Genomic DNA, 24,074 nt, shown 5'->3' on the forward strand with positions numbered 1-24,074 from the left:
GGCAGAGATGTTTATCTCTCAATTTTCTTTATGTTCTCAATGATACTTTCTTTAGTCGTGCTTAAATGGAGAAGTGAGGATTCATATAGCCGATCCCAACTTATTAGGGATTGAGGCGTAATTGTTGTATACTTCAAGTCATAATCAAATAAATGTATCATAAAAATAAAAGTGTTTTTGAGGAAATATTCTTTGGAGAAGGTATTGCAAATGGATTCTGAAGTACGACATTTCATAGGTGACTTCCAACGATATGCTAATAGAATGGACAGAACAGCCTATGATGTAAAGATTAATGATTGAACAGCTTCGTGCAAAATGAGGATCACTTTGGTCTGTCTATTAAGAAGAGAAAGAAAAGTAGTACTTAGCTCAGAAGGAGCTTGTTAGAATAATGTCTCGTTCCATACTCTATGTTGACTACCAAGTGGCATTCCAGCAAGTTATTACTCAGGCACCCACATTCTTGGTATGTCAGCTACAGCTTACATCATGTCTGTTACTCTTTCTTTTTTCCTTTCATTCCTTAGCTCATTCAAAGCTAATTTGCAACATAGTAACATAACATGTAATAATAAGGCCCATTGGTTTATGTTACACCAAAAGGCTACAAGAATGGTCTATTAGAAGAATTATACCGGTGACAGAAGAACCTGACTTACTTGAATATACAATAGCATGGAATATATATCCAGAAGTGCCTGTTTGCCCCAAACCACCTCACATATAACAATGGGCATGCAACTTATCATTGAGTATCAAGGCATCATCACTAACGCCCCTTCCAGAATGAAGTGTTTTGATCTTTACACCAACAAGGTTGCAAACCTCCGACTCCATCTTCAAACAGCTGAATACAAATGAAGTTTACAGAATGCTTTGTAAAACAGAAAGAGATTATAAATTAATCATGATTAATCTCATTCTGATTCAGCAACTGCATCAACTAAAAACATATACACAACGGGAAGATCAGTTACCTGGTGAAATTTCCTAGCCATGACGTACAACGCTGCACGACAACTATCTCACTCAAGAATTGACTGGGATTTTAGTGCAGCTCAAGGAACTGACTCAAGCTGCCAACTTGTACACTTACACGCCAGTCAGTCATTAACCAGACCAACTTTAGCACAATCACAAAAGGAATATCACTTACATGCCCAACCTCGTGCAACCATACATAAAGAATAAATTGAACTAAAAAGAAGTTTCTACTTTGGTAACAAGTTCATGAGACCTATGTAAATGCATTTAGAGAAACATTAGTCTTTGAGATGAGGAGGAAACACGGTATCAAAAACAACCCTTGCAAAAATATGTCTAATCTCATGCAATTTTCCTAATGCTAGGGACTCATAATCAATTTTACTGCCTCGTTTTTGTCGAAATCCCTTCTCTTTTCCCCTTCTAACACACTCAAATATTGCATCAACCTTTTGTGACAATGCCCATGGGATAAACACCTGCAAATTGAAACGGAAAGGTGATAAAAGGGAAATTGTATAACCCCAAACAGCTGCTTGAGCACATAAAATCACATCAAATTTTTTGGAACATCAACTTGAAAACAATCTAACTGTCCTGATACTGGTGGCAGAGACGAAAGGAAACAGGTAAAAATACAAAACTACCCAGCTACAGTGGCAGAAAATATGAGGAACTTGTTGCTGTAATCATTCTTCTTTTGTACCAAAGGGTGAGGCTTAGCGTTCAATGAAATGGGTGAAAACGTGAGAAATTAGGGTTCAAATCCCAGCACAGGAAAAAAGATGCCAGTTGCTTTCTTCCCATCAACCTAAGTCTTGATGGACAGAGTCACTTGATATCTGTGTTGGTGAGACATAGAAGGTATCCGGAGGAATAATTGGAGATGTGAGCAAGCTGGCCCGGGCTCCAACATAATACAAAAAAAATAGGAGGGGGGGGGGGTGTTGGGAGGAAGATGACGAGGAAGTTCAATGAGAGGTGCAACAAACAAGAACAAAAAATTGGATATATGGACAGAGTCACTTGATATCTGTGTTGGTGAGACATAGAAGGTATCCGGAGGAATAATTGGAGATGTGAGCAAGCTGGCCCGGGCTCCAACATAATACAAAAAAAATAGGGGGGGGGGGTGTTGGGAGGAAGATGACGAGGAAGTTCAATGAGAGGTGCAACAAACAAGAACAAAAAAACCCGGTGTAATCCCACAAGTGGGGTCTAGGGAGAAGTGCAACAAACATGGCAATAAATGACAGCTAAAATCCTTAAAGCAGATTAGCTCATTTCCCTACTCAAGCAGAAATGTTCAGATATCTTGTTGGTAGAAGTAGAAAAGCCCAAATCAAAACCTCCTAGTCTTTTAATTACTATTTTGATAAAACTCCTTAGTCTTTACCATTTATTTGGATGTGTTAACAACAAGAGAATCTCTATGAGATAAGGCAAGATATACTACAAAAAACCCAGCCATAGATCATGTACAAGATATCCAAATTCTGAATGCATGAAGCTGGAAGTTGGAGTGAGTTAGGTTGCCTGTATATAATTATGACATATGCAAGGTAGTCCTTGATTATTTATTTGAAGCAACTAAACAAAGAAAGAAAGAAAAGTTTTTATGTAGAAATTTCCTACGAACCAGATCCGACTTTGGCGCTTGAGGATACTCTGTCAGAGCTTGGGAAATAAAATACTCATCAGTCATCTTTCGTAATGCAGCTTCCACATAAGTGGCAAGATCCATCATCTCATCCAATAATGCTTCATCTGACTCTACAATTCGGAAGTCTAAGAGCTCAGAAAACCTTGTATCATGTGGTTGAGAGATCTTTCCCGCTACTCCTAACACATCTGACAAAGATCCACCACAGTGGACAGCAGCGCTAAAAGCAGCAACAACCAAAGGATCTCTAGGTCTGTCCACCAGTGCTTTATGGAATGCTAAGATTGCAATCCTAGAGAATCATTTTTAGTGCTCACAGAGTCAGAAAAAGAGAAATTTTAATCTCATAAGCAGATGCAGACAACTTCCATGAGATGCAGTAGATCACACATAGATCTACCCAAAGGACTCATTGCATGGACATATATATAATATATACACGCAAACTGTTCCCACCCCCACCCCTCAAACCCCACCAACAAACCAAAAACGAACCCTTCCATTTTCCTCTTCCTTTCAACCAGCAAAGAAAAGAAAAGTTCTCCTTTCCTATTCCTTTAGTTTGAAGGAGTCAAGACAAGCACAAGTAACTGTGAGTTATGAATTATGATAGCCAGGTAATAAAAAGAGAATTTCAACACGAAGGGCATTGCTGTCCATTGTCTCTACATAACGCTAGGGGAAAATCCCTTACTCAGAATTCTTTATTCCACGACATATAACATTCCATATCTACAGTGTCATATAAATAAGTCGTCTTGTTCACTGCATTATCTTCAATTTCCATTCACCACAATAAAAGAATGAAGGTTTAACATTTAAAAGCTGCAAAACTTCATTTTAACCGCTTATATTATGTGTGGCCAAACACATTATCCCATGTTGCCTTCGGCTCCTTCATCAGAACGTGATCTAGTATAGCACAAATCCGTGCATTCATCAGTAATTCTCTAGAAAAATATCAGTCAGTTTTACCCAATCAGCTTTTCTGGAAGCTTCTTATTCTCGACACTATTCAACAAAACTTTTACTACATTTTCCTTTTCTCCTTCAGTTTGGGATTAATTGAACTCTAAGCATTACACTTGCCCTGTCTCGACAGAACAAAGAAAAGACTATTTCAGGAATGCAAACAAACAAGAAATTTTTGCAGCATCATTAAGTTTCTTTTATAGTGACTATGTTCTAGATTGCTACTTCAAATTTTTAATCTATAGATCATATATGGAATCTGGAAATGGAAGAGGCAAGTAACAAGTTTAAAGGCAGAAATAGTTTCTCACCATAAACTAGAATGGCAAGGCCTGTCGGGAGCCAGAAGGTTGTCCAATGTTGAAAACAAAGACTACATAACACCAACATGAAGATGTGATTGAAATGCTATAACAACCACGTAAGTTATACAACTAGAAAATTCAATCTTACTCCTATTTTAACAGTGCAACTACAGATAATTTTAATAAAACTACTACATTTTTTGGGAGACAATTTTTTATTCCCTTTCTTTATCTCAGTCATTTTGAACAAGAATACGTATTTGCTGAATGCATAAATGATACATGTAACGATAAAAATATAGATTCCTGTTTACCAGAAGCATATTAGATCTCTTGTCACGCCTTCGAAATCCCTGGGAAATAAAGTAAGAAGCCTGCCAAATGGAGTGATACATCAAACACTTAGTATAAGTAGCATAAACAAAAAAGGTTAAACTTTCATACCTGGATTGGTAGAAGAATTTCTAGAAGTCCAAATTTCCATAATAATCTCAATGAAGCTTCAGCAGAACCATATGCCAGCATGTAATTCATTTCCATTAAGATCCTTCCCTACATCATGGGGATAAAAGTATAGGAACTCAAGAAATTCTTTTTGCTGACTAAAAGTAAAAGAATATAGCCTAACATAATGAAGAATCTTAAAAAATGGAAACTCTTACCTTATCAAGTTTAGATATGGAAGATGCTAATTCTTTTACAAAATGAGCTGTTTCTCTAGAAAAACGAAATCCTAAACGGCCTGCTATCCTCACTCCACGCAAAATGCGAGCTGCAAGAAGCCCACCCAAAGTTAATGAAAAGATATTACAACTAGCAGGTCCTGCAAAATAAGATCCAACAAGAATTATACAAAATGACAACGAGACAAAAGATATTCTAGCTTACCACAGTCCTCGATGAAAGAAGCACTTGCGGGAATCACACATCTCACCTGCAAATGCAGCTAGACTAAGCACAATTTTACACTATTAAAGGAGGCTAAACAACAATAACGAAAACTGTAAAAGATACATGCACACTTTAGCCCTTCTAATATCTTCCAGTCCACCCAAGTAGTCATAGACTATCCTTGCAAATGGATCAAACATCAATCTACAAATCAAATTCTTTATTTAGTTTTTCTATTGGAATACAGAAAAAATGTCTATGATTTAGCATATGAAATTGATAATTCAGTTTACATCTGTTTTACATACCCATTGATAGTAAAATCTCTTCCCAAACAATTTTTCCAGCGAATGAAATCAGCCTCATCGCACATGGCAGGTCTACGAACAACATTATAGGAATTCCTCTTAAATCTCCTCCCAGTGGTGTTAAAGCTAGAAACCTGTTTTGACACAGATTGAGATAAGTATATAGTAGGCGTTTGGACATAACTAATACTATTTGCAAATCAATGTTTGTTTTGTGTCCATTATTTAAACTTCAACTTGAAATAGACAATTTGAAGTTGAAAAACTAGGTTGAGGAGTATTTCAAGTAAAATAATGGTTTCCACTTACAAAACTTTAATTTTTTTTTTAAGCAAAACTCGTATCCAAACACCAACTTCCAAATACTCTTTTTGAACTTCAACTTCAAACATTCGTGTTTGCAACTTCAACCAAATATTTGCCCAAATGGGCCCTTCCAAAAGATAACTTCAAAACCTTCACCAGTCTAAGGAGATATACTCTGCTTAATAAGGAAAAATAGATGTCAAACCAAGAAAAAGATGTTGCCCGAGAAAAACCTCCACAATGGTATCATCAACATGCACGTGGCATATAGGGAACCTCCTTCCAACAATTTCACATCGCTGAAATGTTTTCAGTACCTGCAAATGATTGATTGTATCCCAAATTAGCAACAAAAAAAAATGGCTCCATCGTTAAATAACAATGTGTTCAAACCTCCAGAAATCAAAACAATTTCTACTCAGTAACATAAAATAAAAATTGGTTAACAACCCTATGGCCATGCCTCATAATTAGTGCCTAATAATTCCATGGAAACAATGAAAGTCTGTGTTGCCATAAAAGTTATAGTAAAAGGATGAAGAGAAAATTCAATTTTAAAGAGCACATGAGAGAATATCAGTACTAGTTAGGAGCGCTTGCAGATGTAAGTGATAAGATACCATACGAGCACTATTTTGTGACAAAAAAGGATATCCTTGGCTACCCAATATTGACAATTTTCCTTTCCTCCTTTTCCTGTCTATAGAACAATCTTCACAAAATTATAAATTAAAAATGGGGTGCAGCTTACCTCTTTAAGTTCAGCTGACGTTATTATATCGAAATCTTTAGGAGTTTTGTTCAATAGAAGATCTCTAACACAACCTCCAACAAGGTAGACCTCAAACCCTGTGAAAAGAGAGTAAAAAGGTGATAGTAGCAAGGAGGCGAAACAAAAATCCTCATCTTACAAAGAGCAATACACAATTTACAACAAATTCCTACATAAATATATTAATTAGTTTATTCGTGGGGATTGCACATTCATAAAAGATAAAAAGTCAAAAACTCTCGCATCTTTATAAAGTTAGTTCTGAAAAGATCTTTTTCTACCTTGTGCGATTGGACTAACTTTATATCAAAGAATAGCATAAAACCCCAACTAAACAAGTATTGCCATTTACAAATTCCAAAACTCAAGATTGCAAGGAGATAATCAAATATCGTTTTTGAGCACATACCCTTTTTCTTTAGCCCATTCAGAACCACTCTTGTAGGCTTTGCAATCATTGAGGTACTAATTCCAAGTTCTTCTGAACTCAATTTCTTCCATTTAGGCCCACTCTCATCACCTATTCAATTAAAATTAACAGTCCAAAGTGTCAATTCACAATATATAGCTAAAAAAAAATGAAACTTAATATCAAGGTTTTACCTTTTACATCTGAAGTATTATGGGATCGATTCTTTAATACTATTACCGGATCCACCAGCGGTGCAACATCTAGTGCAGCAATAGAACTGCTCTTACGGACCTGAAATCAAGTGAAAGTAAAAAACTTGAAGTGCTGAAAATGAAATTTTGGTTTCAAAGAGAGACATAATATGTGGAAAAAAGTAATGACCTTGTGAAGGCAGAAGATGAGGGGACGATGAAAATTGAGTCGGGTTCTAAAGACGAGAGCTTGAGCTGCAGGTATTGACATTATGATACGGGGAGAAGAGCTCACATCCACTTTTAAGCCATTTTAATATCTTTCGAAATAGGGCTTCAATGTGTTTGAGAGGGAAAGGATATGGATAGGGTTATAGTATTACCTAACAATAAAAACGAAAAGGGTTAATTATGTCAGTTAGTTCAAGGTTGTCCCTCTACTATAATTTATTATTTATATTTGTCCCGTTATATTTTTCATCCGAATTAATCCTGTTAACAAACTTTTTTTGAATTGTCCCTAACTCTAATGGCCCTCCATCGTAGCACATGACCCCTTTAAAATTTTGTCCATGTAAACAGCTAAATCAGATGGTCCCACCAAATTCAAACTCCCTCGATTCATAAACTTGGCCATTCTGCCCACATTTTCTCCCCGTAACTCGTAACCCCTTTGCCCACTAGATAAATAATCAAGATCCGACTAAATTAAGAAAGAGGGTCATTTGGTCAGTTTTTCTTAGAAAAACACAAGAGAGACGACGGTGGAAATTCAAGAGAGACCTTTGCATTTAGTTTTAATGCGTTCAATTGTACCATTTTCCCGTATACTATAGATTTATGTTATTTTGTTTAGTTTCTTGAATTCAAATGAAGCATTTTCGTCTTAGGGTTTCATATGTGTTGTTTATTAAACTTAGGGTTTTCAGATTGTCGTCTTAAGGTTTCTATGTTTTCAGATTTGTGCTTGGTCGAAAATACCATTAAGCTAGGGCCTAGTGAGTAGTTCTATTAACAATAAAAAGAATCACATAAGAAAAAGTACAAGTAAGGGGCAAAAGTGACAGTAGTGTAGCATCCATTACCTTGGTAAGATGATCATCTCTAAACTCCTCCAACATATCATGAGGGTGAAGTCTCTCTCACAGCCAATAGAGGTATCTTCCAAAGGCAAAAAGGATTGGCAAACACTACTGAGCTAGATCTTACGTTACAATTCCTATTTAAGCATGAACAACTTCACCTACTAACAAACATGTAAAAAATAAGAACTAGAAAGAATAAATTTTTTATGATCACTGTAAAGTTTATAATACTCTCTAATGATATTACAAATGATAATGCTAACATAATGATAGACTAAAACAAGAAAGAAAATTGAGCCAAGCCCTTCCCCCATCAATTTTGTGAAATCTTCTATTTGCAGCTCATTACTAAGTTGATATTTTACATTGTCTTCTTCATCAAACCTCTTCAAGATGTCTTGAAACTTCATCATTCTTCTTGGATCTATTGGACCTTGTTGAAGTAGTAAAAATTATCACCTTTTGCTTTGCGATTCTCATTGGAAACTGCAGAATAAAAACCTCCTCATTCACCGTACTATCCTCATTCATCTTACTATCTCAACTTTTATTCCTTGTGTGTGCCTTCTTCTTCTTTTCACTATGCATGGGAGAGAGGTCTCCATCCCTAAAAATATTCTCCATACATATTGCAATAATTTCATCATCATCCTTATCAATACCTTATCTAATCTCATAATTTTCTATTCCATTTGCTATTGATCGTACAACAATTCCCTACCACGTACATGCTTCTTTGCAACCATTCCAATAGGTTTAACTTCAGAGGCTTGGAATTGAGTAGTGATCTTGAAGTTACTACGGGAAACTTGCAGCTCTTATGCCTTTGGTTTTGTACCAATCGAGAGTGTATTAATCCTTAAGTTTGGAGTCTCTAAAGCATCCAAAAACCCCTATAATGAGCTGAAATTAGCATACCTTAATTGAAGCCACAAAAACAGGCATGTGAGAGGTTAACTCGCTCGTAGGAGGAGAAGAAACCTGCTCTTCTTTATCACATCTAGTTGTTCCTTAGAAATTGAGACCATGCCTTTCTTTACATGTTGATCATTTCCTATAGACATTAATTGCTCCTTTGAATCACCATCTTTTTCACCAAGAAGCTCCATTGCCTAAGAAGAGATCTCTTGTGCCGAGGTATTCGAAATGACCATGGGTGGTTTGATCATTGGATTGGCATTCATCATCATAGCGGCTTGTGTTTCTTTTCTAATTCTAGCTACTTTCGGATTGTCAATATGAAGTGCTTGTGAAGCTGCATTTACCCCTTGTCCTTTAATATTTTCAAGAACATTGATAGGGTTAGGAGAAGGAACATCATTCGGAGGAATTTTTGGTGCACCTGGAATGTGTATTGAAGTTTTTGCTACCTGTTGTACTTTGCTAGTGTTTGGAAAACCATTTTTACTGGAAACCATTTCCAATCATCCTCATTGCTGGTTTCCTTCTTCTTAACCATATTTCTAGAATTGATCAAATTAAAGCACCTGAATCATCAAAAATTTTAGAAATAATTGTATATGTTAGTACCTTGGCTGCACCTTCAGGTTGATGAGTAAACTAGTCATATAATGTGATCATATTGTCTAATTGTTGCACATTTACCTGATTCTTCTCCATGACCCTAGCTTCTATATTTGTGTCATGATCCAAAATCCCATCTTTAGAATCGTAATGGAACTTATTCTTTAAAACTAGATAAGCAAATCACTTACAACAGAATAAACCAATAATACATGATATTATGAAACAAAGTTTAATATAAATGCGAAAATAAAGGTGATACAAGCAAACTCGGCAATAATCATAATAAATTCCCAAGACTAGGTAGTAGATAATCATGAACTCTAACTGAATACATAGAATTAACTCAAAATACAATATTGTTCAAACAGAGAATTGACAGTATAAATAAGAAAAGGACTCCAAGGGACTACAACAGTCAAAGCAACTCTACCTTGTATCCTCATGATCAAAAGAGCTCTCACTGCCTAGACCTGCTATCTACAATACCTGGATCTGCACAAAAATATGCAGAAGTGTAGTATGAGCACACCACGGTCGGTACTCAATAAGTATCAAGACTAACCTTTGTAGAACAGTGACGAGGTTCAAGTCAAGACACTTGATCCACGTCCAATTCGCACTCAATAGTGAGTGAAAACGGTCATTGGATGAATATTACCCAACAAGAGTCGGGGTTCATTTCCACAGGGAGTTACTATAGGTGTTAGGAGTATACACTTGACGAAAGCGAATGAAATAACTAAATTGCACTCCCAACAAAAGGTTTTGATTTCTAATTCTAATTTTACTCTAGCAATTATAAGCTAAGAAAAGAAACTAGAAGCGAATGAGTGTTTTTGGTATTTTCCAAACAGTTAAAAAGCCTAGGGATACGACCGTAACTCAGGTGTTCGCCTAATGTGTTAAATACGTTAACACTTATTTTGTTGATTGAGGTGTATTGTAGCTTTCAAATCTATATTAGTCACTCAATACCTCTTGGCTAAAGAGTGATTTTGTCCAATTTGGCTTTCTCAAACCCAAATTGTTATCAAACAAAATAGTTGATATGAGCTCAAGTCGGGTTCTTGCTATCTCTAGTTTGAACCCTTTAATAAAGCTAATTGATCACGTCCAGATATGCCTTATAAAAAGTACTAAGCGGTCGTTGCAAATATAATCCGGTTTACAAGTCCGGAGTCGAATCTCATAGAGAACTAAAGCTTAGCTATAGTTGTTCAATATTACCAAGAAGACAAGCTTGAACAATTCCTAACTTATAGATATTAAGATTCTTGTGTTTAACTAATTACCAAAAAAATTAAAATAGTGAATTAACAACTAAAGATACTAAGGGTTAGAGACAAGATTTAGGAGGTCTAGAGTTATGATTTTCCCTATTATTAGAATCCTTCTCGCTATGGTTTCTATAAATTCGCCTAAGTATTCTCTACCGATCATGAGCGCTCTGACTGTCGTAACTGTGACGACCCGACCTGTCGTCATGTGAGTTACCGCCCCGTTTCCCCCATTTTATGCTTCTTCATGTTTCGTTATCGGTATTCGGTGTGTTAGAGTTAAATCAGATTGGTTTTAATAAGAAATAAGACACTTAGTCTCTTTTAAGAAGGCTTAAGTTGGAAAAGTCAACCGGATGTTGACTTATGGGTTAGAGGGTTCGGATGTGAGTTTCGATGGTTCGGTTAGCTTCGGGAGGTGATTTGTGACTTAGAAGAGTGATCGGAAGTGGTTTTGGAGGTACGATGTAGAATTAGGCTTGAATTGGCGAAGTTAGTATTTTGGCGAATTCCGGTTGATAGGTGAGATTTTGATCCGAGGGTCGGAATGGAATTCCGAGAGTTTCTGTAGCTTCGTTATGTCATTTTGGACTTGTCTGCAAAATTTGAGTTCATTCGAACGTGGTTTGGTTGGATTTTTGATCAAAAAAATGGAATTTGGAAGTTCTTGAGATTCATAGGCTTGAATTCGATGTGATTTGATGATTTTTGGTGTTAGTCGAGGTGTTTTGATGATTGGAATGAGGTTGAATAATGTTTAGGATGCGTTGGTGCTTTTGGTTGAGGCCTCGGGGGCCTCGGGTGTGTTTCGGGTGAGTTTTGAGCGAGTACGGACACCCCGGAACTTAGAAAATGGAGGGGGCAGCAGTTGTGGCGCGGACCACGCTCTTTTTTGCGCTGGGCGCGCCGGCCTAGCGCTGACCGCGTCAAAGTGGCCGCAGTCACTCAAGACTACAGGTTGCTAGTCCTACTTCAGAAGCTCATATCGTTTGATTCACAAGGAATTTTGAGGTGATTCAAAAACAAAAGTTGTATCTCTTTGTGTCTAGTTTCCGGAAAGGTAAAGATATTGCAATTTGGATATCTGTAGTGAAAGTTATGACCAAAATACTAAAGCCTGTCCCTGCAGAGCAAGGCCTGCGCAGCCGCGGACGTTCTGCGCGGACCCCACTGATTTTGCGCGGACCGCGGTCATTTTTGTGCGGTCAGCGGTGTTGGAATCCGAGAGGTACTCTATAAATATGAGGGTTTGGGTTTTATTTGATATTTTGACATAGAGAGCTCGGATTTTGGCGATTGTTTGAAGGTTTTTCAAGAAATTGGTCGGGGTAAGTGATTCTAACTCAAATTTGGTTAGAGTACATGAATCTATCACTGAATTCATCATTTAATTCGTGATTTGAGATGGAATTTGGGAAGAAAATTGTGGAACCTTTCAAAAATGTAAAATGATGATTTGAAGGACCAAATGGTATCTGAATTGGATAATTTTGGTATGGTTAGACTCGTGAGGGTACGAGGGTTCTGAAAATGTAAATTTTACCCGATTACGAGACGTGGACCCCGGGCTTGGGTTTTTGCTCATTTCGAGATTTTTTATATTTTTCGAATGTTTTCGCTTGGGCTTTGTTCCCTTAGCATATTGTGACGTATTCGTTCTGATTTTGGATAGATTCGACGCGCGTGAAGGCCAATTCAAGGGGCAAAGGCATCGTGAGCTAGAGAATTAGTCAGTTCGAGGTGAGTAATGATTTTAAATGATGTCCTGAGTGTTTGAAACTCCGGATTTGCACAACGTAGTGCTATACTAAGTTGAGATACACGCGATGTGACGAGTGTGAGGTTCAATGTTATGGGGATTGGGACTTGGTCCATCCCGAATGATATTTTACTACATTTTTGATTGAGACATATACTTTATTGTTGTGAATTGGGCTTGTTGTCATGCTTGGGGCCTTGTGCCGACCTGTAGAACCCTTAGGGGATTTTTGACTGGTTTTCCTCACTTACTTTGTTAAAGAATTTATATCCTCAGTCATGTTTCCAACTGCTTAAGAATGATATGAACCAGATTTTTGAAATGTTAAATATAAATAGAAAGAGATATGAGGGCTGAGATCCCGACCGCACATTGTGCCCGAGAGGCTGTGATTTTAAATGACTGAGAGGGGTCGAGGACCCACTAGTGAGGATATTTTATATGATATGGATCGGGCTACATGCCGCAGCAGATATATATATATATATATATATATATATATATATATATATATATATATATATATATATATATATATATATTATACATATTATGGATCGGGCTGCACGCCGCATCAATTACTTATATGGATCGGGCTGCACGCCGCAGCAATTATAAAGCGCTTGGGCTAAAGGAGCCCCTCCGGAGTCTGCACACCCCCAGTGAGCGCAGTCGACTATTATTATTATGGATCGGACTGTACGCCACAGCGATATGCGGATCGGTCTACACGCCACAGCGGTATATATGTATATATTTTGATTCGGTTATCGTGAGAAGTATATGAATTGACAACTGAGGATAAGAACGAATAAATGAACTGAACTGCTTGAGGAGCTGATTTATACTGATTATATATGTTTTACCTGGTTTAAAGAATTTCACATGATTTCCTTACCCACAAAGGTTTAAATGATTTTACTGTTTTGATATAGAACTGCTTAGTGCCTTTACGTGATTTCATACTGTCAGCCATTATTTATTGTTATTACTCATGGAGTCAGAGTACTCACATTACTCCCTGCACCATGTGTGCAGATTCAGGTATAGCAGAGTCCGCACCTGAGCGCTGATTCCTTCCAGGCTTGGTAGTGATTTGGAGTTACAAGGTAGTTGTTGACGTCCGCAGCCCCTTGTCTCTCTTATCCTCTATCATTTATGTTTTCTTCAGACTGTTGTATCGGATCCCGTACTTTGTAGACCTATAGTAGATTCTGTAGTAGCTCATGACTTGTGACACCCCGGTTTGGGCTGTGTCGGGATGGTTCCTGCTGTTATTATCGTTAAATTCCGCAATTTATGAACATTATATTATATGTTATTACTGTTTATGATGATTAATTGTTTAAAAGAGGTATTCTGTTTTGGTCTGGTGGCCTTGTCTCCACGAGAGGCGCCATCACGACCGGGTTCGGGGATTGGGTCGTGACAAGTTGGTATCAGAGCCTAGGTTACTAAGTCTCACATGTCATGAGCAGGTTTAGTAGAGTCTCGCGGATTGGTACGGAGACGTTTGTATTTATCCTCGAGAGGCTGCAGAACCCTTAGGAAAACTTCACATTTTTGAATTCTAATCGTGCGTCCTTGATTCAACTTGAAAAGTAACTCTTGAAATTCCTTCTACGTGTTCGTACGCGTGCATGGGCACTCAGTATTAGATGTGCCTTGATGGATTATGAATCCCCGATCGAGAAGCGAGATGTAATCCCTGTGAGTTTATGGTGGGCCAGTCTGGAGGACTTGAGGTTGGATCTTTGCCTATGGCGGGAGCACCGAGGTGCTGATTGTGTGAACAAGTGTTTTTGAATTTATATGTTCGGTAGTGTCCCTGTTAGAGGAAATGATGGTTGTGACTATGTGATAAGTATGTTAGTACTGCGAGGCGTATCTATATGATTTGGAAGCGACGAGGAGGTCTGCTGAATGATGGAAGAACTAATAGATGCTTGAAGTCCATCGCGATTCAAGTTATAGCCCGAGTTTTGGGCGTGTGAAGAATCTTTTTATCTCTCCTATTTTGAGTGAAGTAAATTTCATGTTACAGTATGAGTTTAGACTCAGGAAGATTAAGTGATTGTGTAATGTATATGGTAGTGGAAGGTATACAAAAAAATAAATATTAACTAAAGGTAAAACTAGTGGGTAATTGTCTTATGAGGGGAATCTATTTGTCATACTAGTTAGATAAGTCTGGGAGCTGAGATCGCTTCTGTAAATGTATTATGACGAAATCGTTGAGTCAAGGAAACCACCTTGAGGGTCGAAAACATTAAAGAAAGAATATGTTCTTACTCGGTTGAATAGCCCAATAACGGAGGATTGAAAGGTATTTTCTATGTGTTATGATTCAAATAGGTGCAACGCATGTCCATGTATCAATTTTGATAATATAATACGTGTAATATTGAGATTAATGTTGTTAATATACATTGTGATGCTTTGTCAAGTTGTGGACGTGTTGTTAGGATTGTTTTGGTGATTCTCTGGCAGGTGGATAGGCCCAATTACAAAGGAAACTCTGCCGAATTTTTTGAAAAATTTGGGAATTAGTAAAAAAAAATGTCGCCTAAAGAGTGGGCTTAACTGTTGTGTGAGTGAATACAAAAATTGCAGAAGAGTTAAAATTTCCGATGATTTGTGTTTCCACAAGCTTACAGAGGATTTGAGTTTAACCTCACTATGGTATTTAGGCAACAATGAAGTATATGCGTTATGAGTATAGTGTGTTGTGATCTATGGCTTCGAGCCAAGTTGGGGAGCTTGCTATTGGTTAGCAGATTGTGCGGTTATGTACTATGTTAGTTCCGATTTGATGCATGCTGGTGAATCAGTTCTGGTTGTGGAAATTGGGCCGAGAATGGCAAGAGTGAAGGAAAGTTTTTGACAAGATGTCATGAGCTCGGATGAGCAGGAGATAAGTTTCGATGTTTACGGTAAGTTGGTATTGTCTTCAGCATCACCTAAGATCGGTATTTTGTAAAAAGGGTTTTGCGTCCTGGTTAATGATTCTTGATCGCTCTTCAGCGATAGTGCGACCGGTGGTTTGGAGGTACGCTCCAGATATTGTTGTGGTAGGTTGTGGGAGTGTGTCCCACGGGAAGATTATATAAGTGTGGCATGTGATCACTTGATTGATTAAAGGTGTAAACCAAGTATGAAGTTTGTGATGGTGTCGTTAAATTGAAGATTCATGCCTGGAGGGCACTTGGCATATTGGGTTGTGAACTGGGGAGGATTACTCCGATTGTGATGGTTGTTCTTGTGTGTTATGAGAAAAATGGGAGTTATTATGGACCTTTGAAAGGTTATCAGACTAGTTCATTGTGATCAGAATCAGCTTGAAGTCGGTGGATAGATTTAATGTGAATAATGGCTCTATATCATGCCAGATGTGTGCATTTTAGTAACGCGGTCCTCATGGAGGAGTAGTTAGGTTGATGTTTCATTGCCAGATATTTCGCGTAGTGATGCATTGCGCCGTGTGAGTTGTGAGACGGCTTGAGAAATTGCTATGTGTTGAGAATCCGCGTAGGAATGACGTTATATGAGCATCTTGGCTCTTGAAATTCAGATTGTACATCGCACCTCAGTTGCGCTTGAGTTTTGTAGCTTATAACGCTATATGTCCCTTAGAGATATTATTATGCACTTAGCATGCTTACGACCGATACTCAGTATTTTGTTGTAATGAGCAAATTTGGCTCGATGTGCATCTCCTTATGTGAGATCTATGTGTTGATCGGGTGGCACGCCGCCATAGGTATGTTATCTGGATCGGGTTGCACGCCGCAATAGTGTGATGTTGAGTATAGTTTTCTATATGCTATTTCGTATGCCTTGCTTCCTGTTTTCTAAGGAAAGTCCGTATTAGTGCATGGGATTGGTTATTCCTTCCAGAGTTCGTTTTCTTTTTTGTATCGCATTCGAATTGGTAGCTTATTGGCATATTAGGGCATCATATGCGGATTTTGATTATGTTTGGGGTGGCTTATTGTCTGAGCAGTTCGTAATGGGTGAGACGAGATCATTGAATTTGAGATCAGTGCAATCTAAGTATATGAAGTAAATTAAGGGGCTAAGACCTTTGTTTGGTTCATAATGAGGTGATAGTTCTTGCCATAAGTATAGACCCAATGAATTGTTGATTCGGTGGTGTTATGAATTTATACAGATCTCATCCGTCGCGTCGGTATTGTAAGAATTTGAACAAGACCTATGTATGTCATGCAGAGCATGGGATGTGTAATGATTTTTCTTCTAGATGGGATCAATGGAAGTTCTTGACTAGTTGAGTACGTAAACGTTCATGGTTCGGAAGGGAGGTGAAGTCCTCATGTTACCTTAGGATGATATGGTATATGCGATATATTGTGAAGGATTGAGATTTGCGTGTGTAAGGTTATGGTTCAGTTCTTTATGGAAATTCATAACATTCTTAGGCAGTACTGGCAACTTTAGGTGATTAGAGAAATGAGCTTCAGATGATTAGGGTGAATGATCTTCAGATGATTAAGGAAATTGTATTTCTAATCATAGGGATTTGTAGAGGGTATATGTTTCAGAAAAAGGCCAATGCGATTAAGTTGATGGCACTTCAATAGTATTGCGACACTTTAAGGCTGGATCGACTGCTGATATTCGAGTTGCTTGTATGGCACATGGAAATTTTAGAGTATTTATCGTGGGATGATTGGGTATTAAAGGTGTGCATGTATTGTCACGGTGGAAACTGGAATCAGGTATGATGATTTGTGTGCCATATGGAGTTGGAGACTGGGTGTTCTCATGTACAGGCTAGGTTGTGGTGGTGGATCATGTGTATTTGGCGCCGTTTAGCGGCAATGGGATTTGGAGGCTCGAGTGGATCTTTGTTTGCTGGTATGTTAGATTTATGATGTGATGTCAGAATTCAGACTGGTTGTCTTAGTGTTGAGTGATTATGAACTATTGCACTACGGGCAATACCGAAAATGCCACGGGTTGAGTGATGAAGTGCGTTGGATTATGTTCTAGCAGAGTGGTTTATATTTCAAAGAACCAGCGGACGGTTGGGAAGGATTGCTTTCTTAATTGGGCATTCGTGATGGATGTCAGTGCAAAGGTTGCTATCATTAATTCAGTTCCGGTGTTGAGGGACTTTTCGAATGCGTTTCGTGTGGCTAGGCATGTCGCCGGGCGAGGTTGTTGATTTCGGTATTAATTTAGTGCCGGGCACCGGATCGTCTGGCTCTGATAGGAGTTGTAGTAGTGGAAGTCGAGCGGGATGAGTAATTGGGTGTTGCTCGGTGAATAACATACCGGTTATGTTCTATCAGGTTTGCGTGGTGTGTGTTATTTGTTTCACCGTGGGTGTAATGATTTGCTTTGGGTCCAGACATCAATTGAGCATGGTTGTCGATTTCAAGCATAGTGACTTGAGGTGTTTTATGTGGAGTAGTATTTGGATAGGATCGCGCGTTGCAGCAAAGCTGTGTGGAAACATGACCTTGTGGGTCAAATTTGTGTGTCCTATTTCTATGATGTGAGACAAGGTCTCTGCCTTGTGTTGTGACAGTACTGGTGAGTTTGAGGTACAACTCTCTCAGTTGAGTCATTTTCATGATTTGAGTATGTTCGAACCATTTCTTATTGGTGCACGTATTATGCAAGTTGTGGCTTAGGAATGTATTGATGTGTCATGTCACCAGAGTGGTGTGTTGGGTTCGAAGTGATCGTTGGGGTCATTAATGAATACAAACGGATTTGATTTCAGCATGTTTGATGGGTAAATATCGAGGTTCGGTTCAAAATTTTTGTTATGGTAATTGCCGGAGGAGAAATGACCTCATGAAAGGTTGATCTGAGCAATAATTAGGGTTTATTGCGTGTTTCAATTACCGTTGGCAGTATATGAAAGTGTTGGAATGAGACCTTGGCTAATAAGAGATTTCTATCGGTATTTGGTTGTTGTGGGCAATTGCTGTGAATGGAAGTTATCGATGCATGTGTTTGAGTTATTGGTATATCATATAATTGCACCCGAGGTTGCAGGCATGGTCTATTACAGCTGGTTCAGACTTATTCTGAATATAGGTGTGAGGTTCTGATCTTGTGTATGATTCCGAAAAGTGAAATGTGGTTCTATGATTTATGGGCTAGACTGGATTGTGTGATTGTAGTTAAAACGTGTTATCGGACCCATGTGAGATAGGATGACGTGGGATCATCCCCAGGTTTATGCTCGATAAGGACATTCAGCTTTCGGTTGGCTTCTAGGACAACTCTGGGAACGCTCGAGGACGAGCGTTTGTTTAAGTTGGGGAGAATGTGACGACCCGACCCGTCGTCACGTGAGTTACCGCCCCGTTTCCCCCATTTTATGCTTCTTCATGTTTCATTATCAGTATTTGGTGTGTTAGAGTTAAATCGGATTGGTTTTAATAAGAAATAAGACACTTAGTCTCTTTTAAGAAGGCTTAAGTTGGAAAAGTCAACCGGATGTTGACTTATGGGTTAGAGGGTTCGGATGTGAGTTCCGATGGTTCGGTTAGCTTCGGGAGGTGATTTGTTACTTAGAAGAGTGATCGGAAGTGGTTTTGGAGGTACGATGTAGAATTAGGCTTGAATTGGCGAAGTTAATATTTTGGCGAATTCCGGTTGATAGGTGAGATTTTGATCCGAGGGTCGGAATGGAATTCTGAGAGTTTCTGTAGCTTCGTTATGTCATTTTGGACTTGTCTGCAAAATTTGAGTTCATTCGAACGTGGTTTTGTTGGATTTTTGATCAAAAAATGGAATTTGGAAGTTCTTGAGATTCATAGGCTTGAATTCGATGTGATTTGATGATTTTTGGTGTTAGTCGAGGTGTTTTGATGATTGGAACGAGGTTGAATAATGTTTAGGATGCGTTGGTGCTTTTGGTTGAGGTCCTGGAGGTCTCGGGTGTGTTTCGGGTGAGTTTTGAGCAAGTACGGACACCCCAGAACTTAGAAAATGGAGGGGGCAGCAGTTGTGGCGCGGACCGCGCTCTTTTTCGCGCTGGGCGCGCTGGCCTAGCGCTGACCGCGTCAAAGTGGTCGCGGCCGCGGTCACTCAAGACTGCAGGTTGCTGGTCCTACTTCGGAAGCTCATATCTTTTGATCCACAAGGTATTTTGAGGTGATGCAAAAACAAAAGTTGTAGCACTTTGTGTCTTGTTTCCAGAAAGGTAAAGATATCACAATTTTGATATTTGTAGAGAAAGTTATGACCAAACTACTAAAGCCTGTCCCTGCAGAGCAAGCCCTGCGCGGCCACGGACGTTCTGCGTGGACCCCGCTGATTTTACGCGGACCGCGGTCATTTTTGTGCGGTCAGCGGTGTCGGAATCCGAGGGGTACTCTATAAATATGAGGGTTTGGGTTTTATTTGATATTTTGACCTAGAGAGCTCGGATTTTGGCGATTTTTCGAAGGTTTTTCAAGAAATTGGCCGGGGTAAGTGATTCTAACTCAGATTTGGTTAGAGTACATAAATTTATCACTGAATTCATTATTTAATTCATGATTTGAGATGGAATTTGGGAAGAGAATTGTGGAACCTTTCAAAAATGTAAAATGATGATTTGAAGGACCAAATAGTATCAGAATTGGATAATTTTGGTATGGTTAGACTCGTGAGGGTACGAGGATTATGAAAATGTAAATTTTACCCGATTCCGAAACGTGGGCCCGGGGCTCGGGTTTTTGCTAATTTCGAGATTTTTTATATTTTTCGAATGTTTTCGCTTGGGCTTTGTTCCCTTAGCATATTGTGACGTATTCGTTCTGATTTTGGATAGATTCGACGCGCGTGGTGGCCAATTCAAGGGCCAAAGGCGTCATGAGCTAGAGAATTAGCCAGTTCGAGGTGAGTAATGATTTTAAATGATGTCCTGAGGGTTTGAAACCCCGTATTTGCACAACGTAATGCTATACTAAGTTGAGATACACGCGATGTGACGAGCGTGAGGTTCAATGCTATGGGGATTGGGACTTGGTCCATCCCGAATGATATTTTACTACATTTTTGATTGAGACATATACTTTATTGTTGTGAATTGGGCTTGTTGCCATGCCTGGGGCCTTGTGCCGACCTTTAGAACCCTTAGAAGATTTTTGACTGGTTTTCCTCACTTACTTTGTTAAAGAATTTATATCCTCAGTCATGTTTCCAACTGCTTAAGAATGATATGAACCAGATTTTTGAAATGTTAAACATAAATAGAAAGAGATATGAGGGCTGAGATCCCGACCGCACATTATGCCTAAGAGGCTGTGATTTTAAATGACTGAGAGGGGTCGAGGACCCACTAGTGAGGATATTTTATATGATATGGATCGGGCTACGCGCCGCAGCAGATATATATATTATACATATTATGGATCGGGTTGCACGCAGCAGCAATTACTTATATGGATCGGGCTGCACGCCGCAGCAATTATAAAGCGCTTGGGCTGAAGGAGCCCCTCCGGAGTCTGCACACCCCCAGTGAGCGCAGTCGACTACTATTATTATGGATCGGACTGTACGCCACAGCGATATGCGGATCGGGGTACACGCCGCAGCGGTATATATATGTATATATTTTGATTCGGTTATCGTGAGAAGTATATGAATTGACATCTGAGGATAAGAACGAATAAATGAACTGAACTGCTTGAGGAGATGATTTATGCTGATTATATATGTTTTACCTGGTTTTAAGAATTTCACATGATTTCCTTACCCATAGAGGTTTAAATGATTTTACTATTTTGATATAGAACTGCTTAGTGCCTTTACGTGATTTCATACTGTCAGCCATTATTTATTGTTATTACTCACTGAGTAGGAGTACTCACATTACTCTCTGCACCATGTGTGCAGATTCAGGTATAACAGAGTCCGCACCTGAGCGCTGATTCCTTCCAGGCTTGGCAGTGATTTGGAGTTACGAGGTAGCTGTTGACGTCCGCAGCCCCTTGTCTCTCTTATCCTCTATCATTTATGTTTTCTTCAGACTGTTGTATCGGATCCCGTACTTTGTAGACCTATAGCAGATTCTGTAGTAGCTCATGACTTGTGACACCCCGGTTTGGGCTGTGTCGGGATGGTTCCTGCTGTTATTATCGTTAAATTCTGCAATTTATGAGCATTATATTATATGTTATTACTGTTTATGATGATTAATTGTTTAAAAGAGGTATTCTGTTTTGGTCTGGCTGGCCTTGTCTCCACGAGAGGCACCATCACAACTGGGTTCGGGGATTGGGTCGTGATAGTAACTCTCTCCTGAGTAATTACCACAATTTACTAGATATATTATCCTAAATTACGCTAGCTGACATTAAGTATGGCTCACTCGGATCGCACCGAGGTTTTGTTATCCTTAATCCCACCTTTAAACCCTCCATATTGATCCCTCATATACGTTAGGAGTGATGTTATTCAACAACTACCAAAATATACACTCTTTCCTGAGTAATATACACTAAATAGGTATAGTCGATTGAGAGCTTTTCAACTAACCACAATAATAATATAGTTGAACAAATAAAGAAAATATTATGACAAATCTATGTTAACGTAACAAGAAAATCATCCTTCAATAGGTTCCATCAAAACCCTAGATAATAAATTAGCTATTCATAATAGTATGTATATCTATAATACTTGATTCATAACCAATAATAGAAATAGGAAGAAGGAAGTGAAAAACTCATAGAAGAATTATCACCTTGCTCCTAGTGTGTTCTTGCCTCCTTAGGTCGAATCCCCGGTCTCCTTAGCCTCCTTAGGTCTAAATTATGTCAAAAGTATGGAAAAGGTGCTCACAACACCATTTTTCCATGTATATATACCAAGTAGAGTCGGGCCCAAACAATTATTCCTTCTCCTACGCTAAAAAGAATACTTTTCCAGGTCAGGACATCCGTGGCCGCGGATTTTGCATAGTGTTCTGTCCGCGGCCGCGAATTCGACTGCGGACCTGACCGCGGACCATTTGGAATTTGGAAAAATGTAAAACATGAAAGTTATATCTATTTGAATTATCTTTCCAACCATATATTGTAGAGCCCAAATGGAATTCTGAGCAAAAGGTTATGTGCATTTTACTAGACAGTGCGCAATATGCCTACTCGATTCTTCGTTCGTTCTTAACAATCATCTATTAATTCCCGAACATGATCTTGGCTTAATTCCATGGGATTTTACTTAGAATTCAAAGCTCCAAATCACTTGAATTCATTCCATAACATTTACATAGCTCGGAATCACTCCTATAAGGCATAAAACACAGAGTTAGTGCAAAATACTAGCGATTAAAGTGCAAACTCAACTGAAGTACTGTGAATTGGAATGTAATAATCGACTAAAATACGTAATTATAACCTATCATTAACACCTCACACTTAAACCATTGCTCGCCCTCGAGCAATTAAACTATACTTTATATAGACACAACCTTTTTAAACAATTCTCCTAACTCATCACACCTAGAATATTTAAAATAGACTAAGCACAGAGGCGTAATATCTTCACCTCCAAATTTGACTCACAAGTACCACACATTATTCAAAACTCACCTACTTACTCTAACGTAGAGGTCACTGACATTACCTTTCCTTCATGAATCAAGTGCCCTCAAACAACAAACGAGAGTAGTTCCACACAATAAAATTTAAGAACACTTAGGAACTCAAGATAGAAAGAATTCACTCACTCTCAGAAATAACATTCATATGACACAAAAGACGCACCATAGGTTTGCCTATAGTGTACTACTCTACTAATCGAGCTCATTTAGTCTAGATCAAGTAGGACTTTATTTGATTGTAATGTAGGTTGCGGGACGGGTATGATACATTTAGATATAAGAGTGACTACACCTCCCTAAAACTTTAATACATAAACTTTAACATTTAAAACCTACACTTATGTCAAACCATAACTCCACCTTCACATCACTATATATTAACTCCATTCTTCTTTAAGTACACTTATATAAAGAGCCACCACTTATCAAGGAATATTTTTCACAACAATCCAACTAATTTTTTTTTCCAATTCAAGTGGCTCTTACTTTTTCAAAACAGTGCACCTTTCTCCTTATCTCATTAGTTCCACTCAAAAGCCAAACCAACGACCACACACTTTAACTTTTACAGAATTTATAACAATTCAAGTGCTCATGAGAGGTTAAAAGGTTCAAATAGATGATCAATTCAAACAAATGGGTAAGGCTTGTAATGTGGTTGCCAAAGAAACCGGATTACAGGCTCAAAGGGGATAACTACGTTACATAACAATTAGGCGGGTAATATATACATATCTGGCTCAACAAAGAAACACCTATATCACTTCCAAGACTGAACAAAACTACTATTTCGCTTTGCACACGCACGGGGCAAGTTCTAGGCATCAAATGCAATGCACAGAATAACACCAAAACCTCACACACACATGGCACATAACTCATTCAGGATTATTTTTTATCAAGACACTCTAGTCAAAGCAGTTAAGCAAATTTAAGATCATACGATTTAAGGTACTTATATAAGAGTCAAAATTGAGCCTAAGCATCAAAACCAAAGTACTAACTATTCTCAAGCCATAACAAAGTTAAGAGGCATTGCTTCA

General features: G+C 38.5%; 1 protein-coding gene across 1 annotated transcript; it reads right to left on the bottom strand.

Moving 5' to 3' along the window:
• Nucleotides 1–312: 312 nt before the first annotated feature.
• LOC104229113 (uncharacterized) lies at nt 313–7,180 on the bottom strand. Its single transcript, XM_009781691.2, has 15 exons — nt 6,998–7,180; nt 6,808–6,907; nt 6,614–6,724; nt 6,184–6,281; nt 5,666–5,749; nt 5,127–5,260; nt 4,950–5,022; nt 4,816–4,861; nt 4,590–4,699; nt 4,372–4,479; nt 4,242–4,301; nt 3,934–3,995; nt 2,627–2,942; nt 981–1,466; nt 313–850 (listed from the first exon to the last, which is right to left on the bottom strand). The coding sequence occupies exons 1-14, from the start codon at nt 7,076–7,078 to the stop codon at nt 1,266–1,268; spliced, it is 1,584 nt and encodes a 527-aa protein (XP_009779993.1). The 5' UTR covers nt 7,079–7,180; the 3' UTR covers nt 313–850; nt 981–1,265.
• Between the last annotated feature and the right edge of the window lie 16,894 nt (nt 7,181–24,074).

This window comes from Nicotiana sylvestris, chromosome 11, assembly GCF_000393655.2.
Source record: "Nicotiana sylvestris chromosome 11, ASM39365v2, whole genome shotgun sequence".
Classification (NCBI taxonomy): domain Eukaryota; kingdom Viridiplantae; phylum Streptophyta; class Magnoliopsida; order Solanales; family Solanaceae; genus Nicotiana; species Nicotiana sylvestris.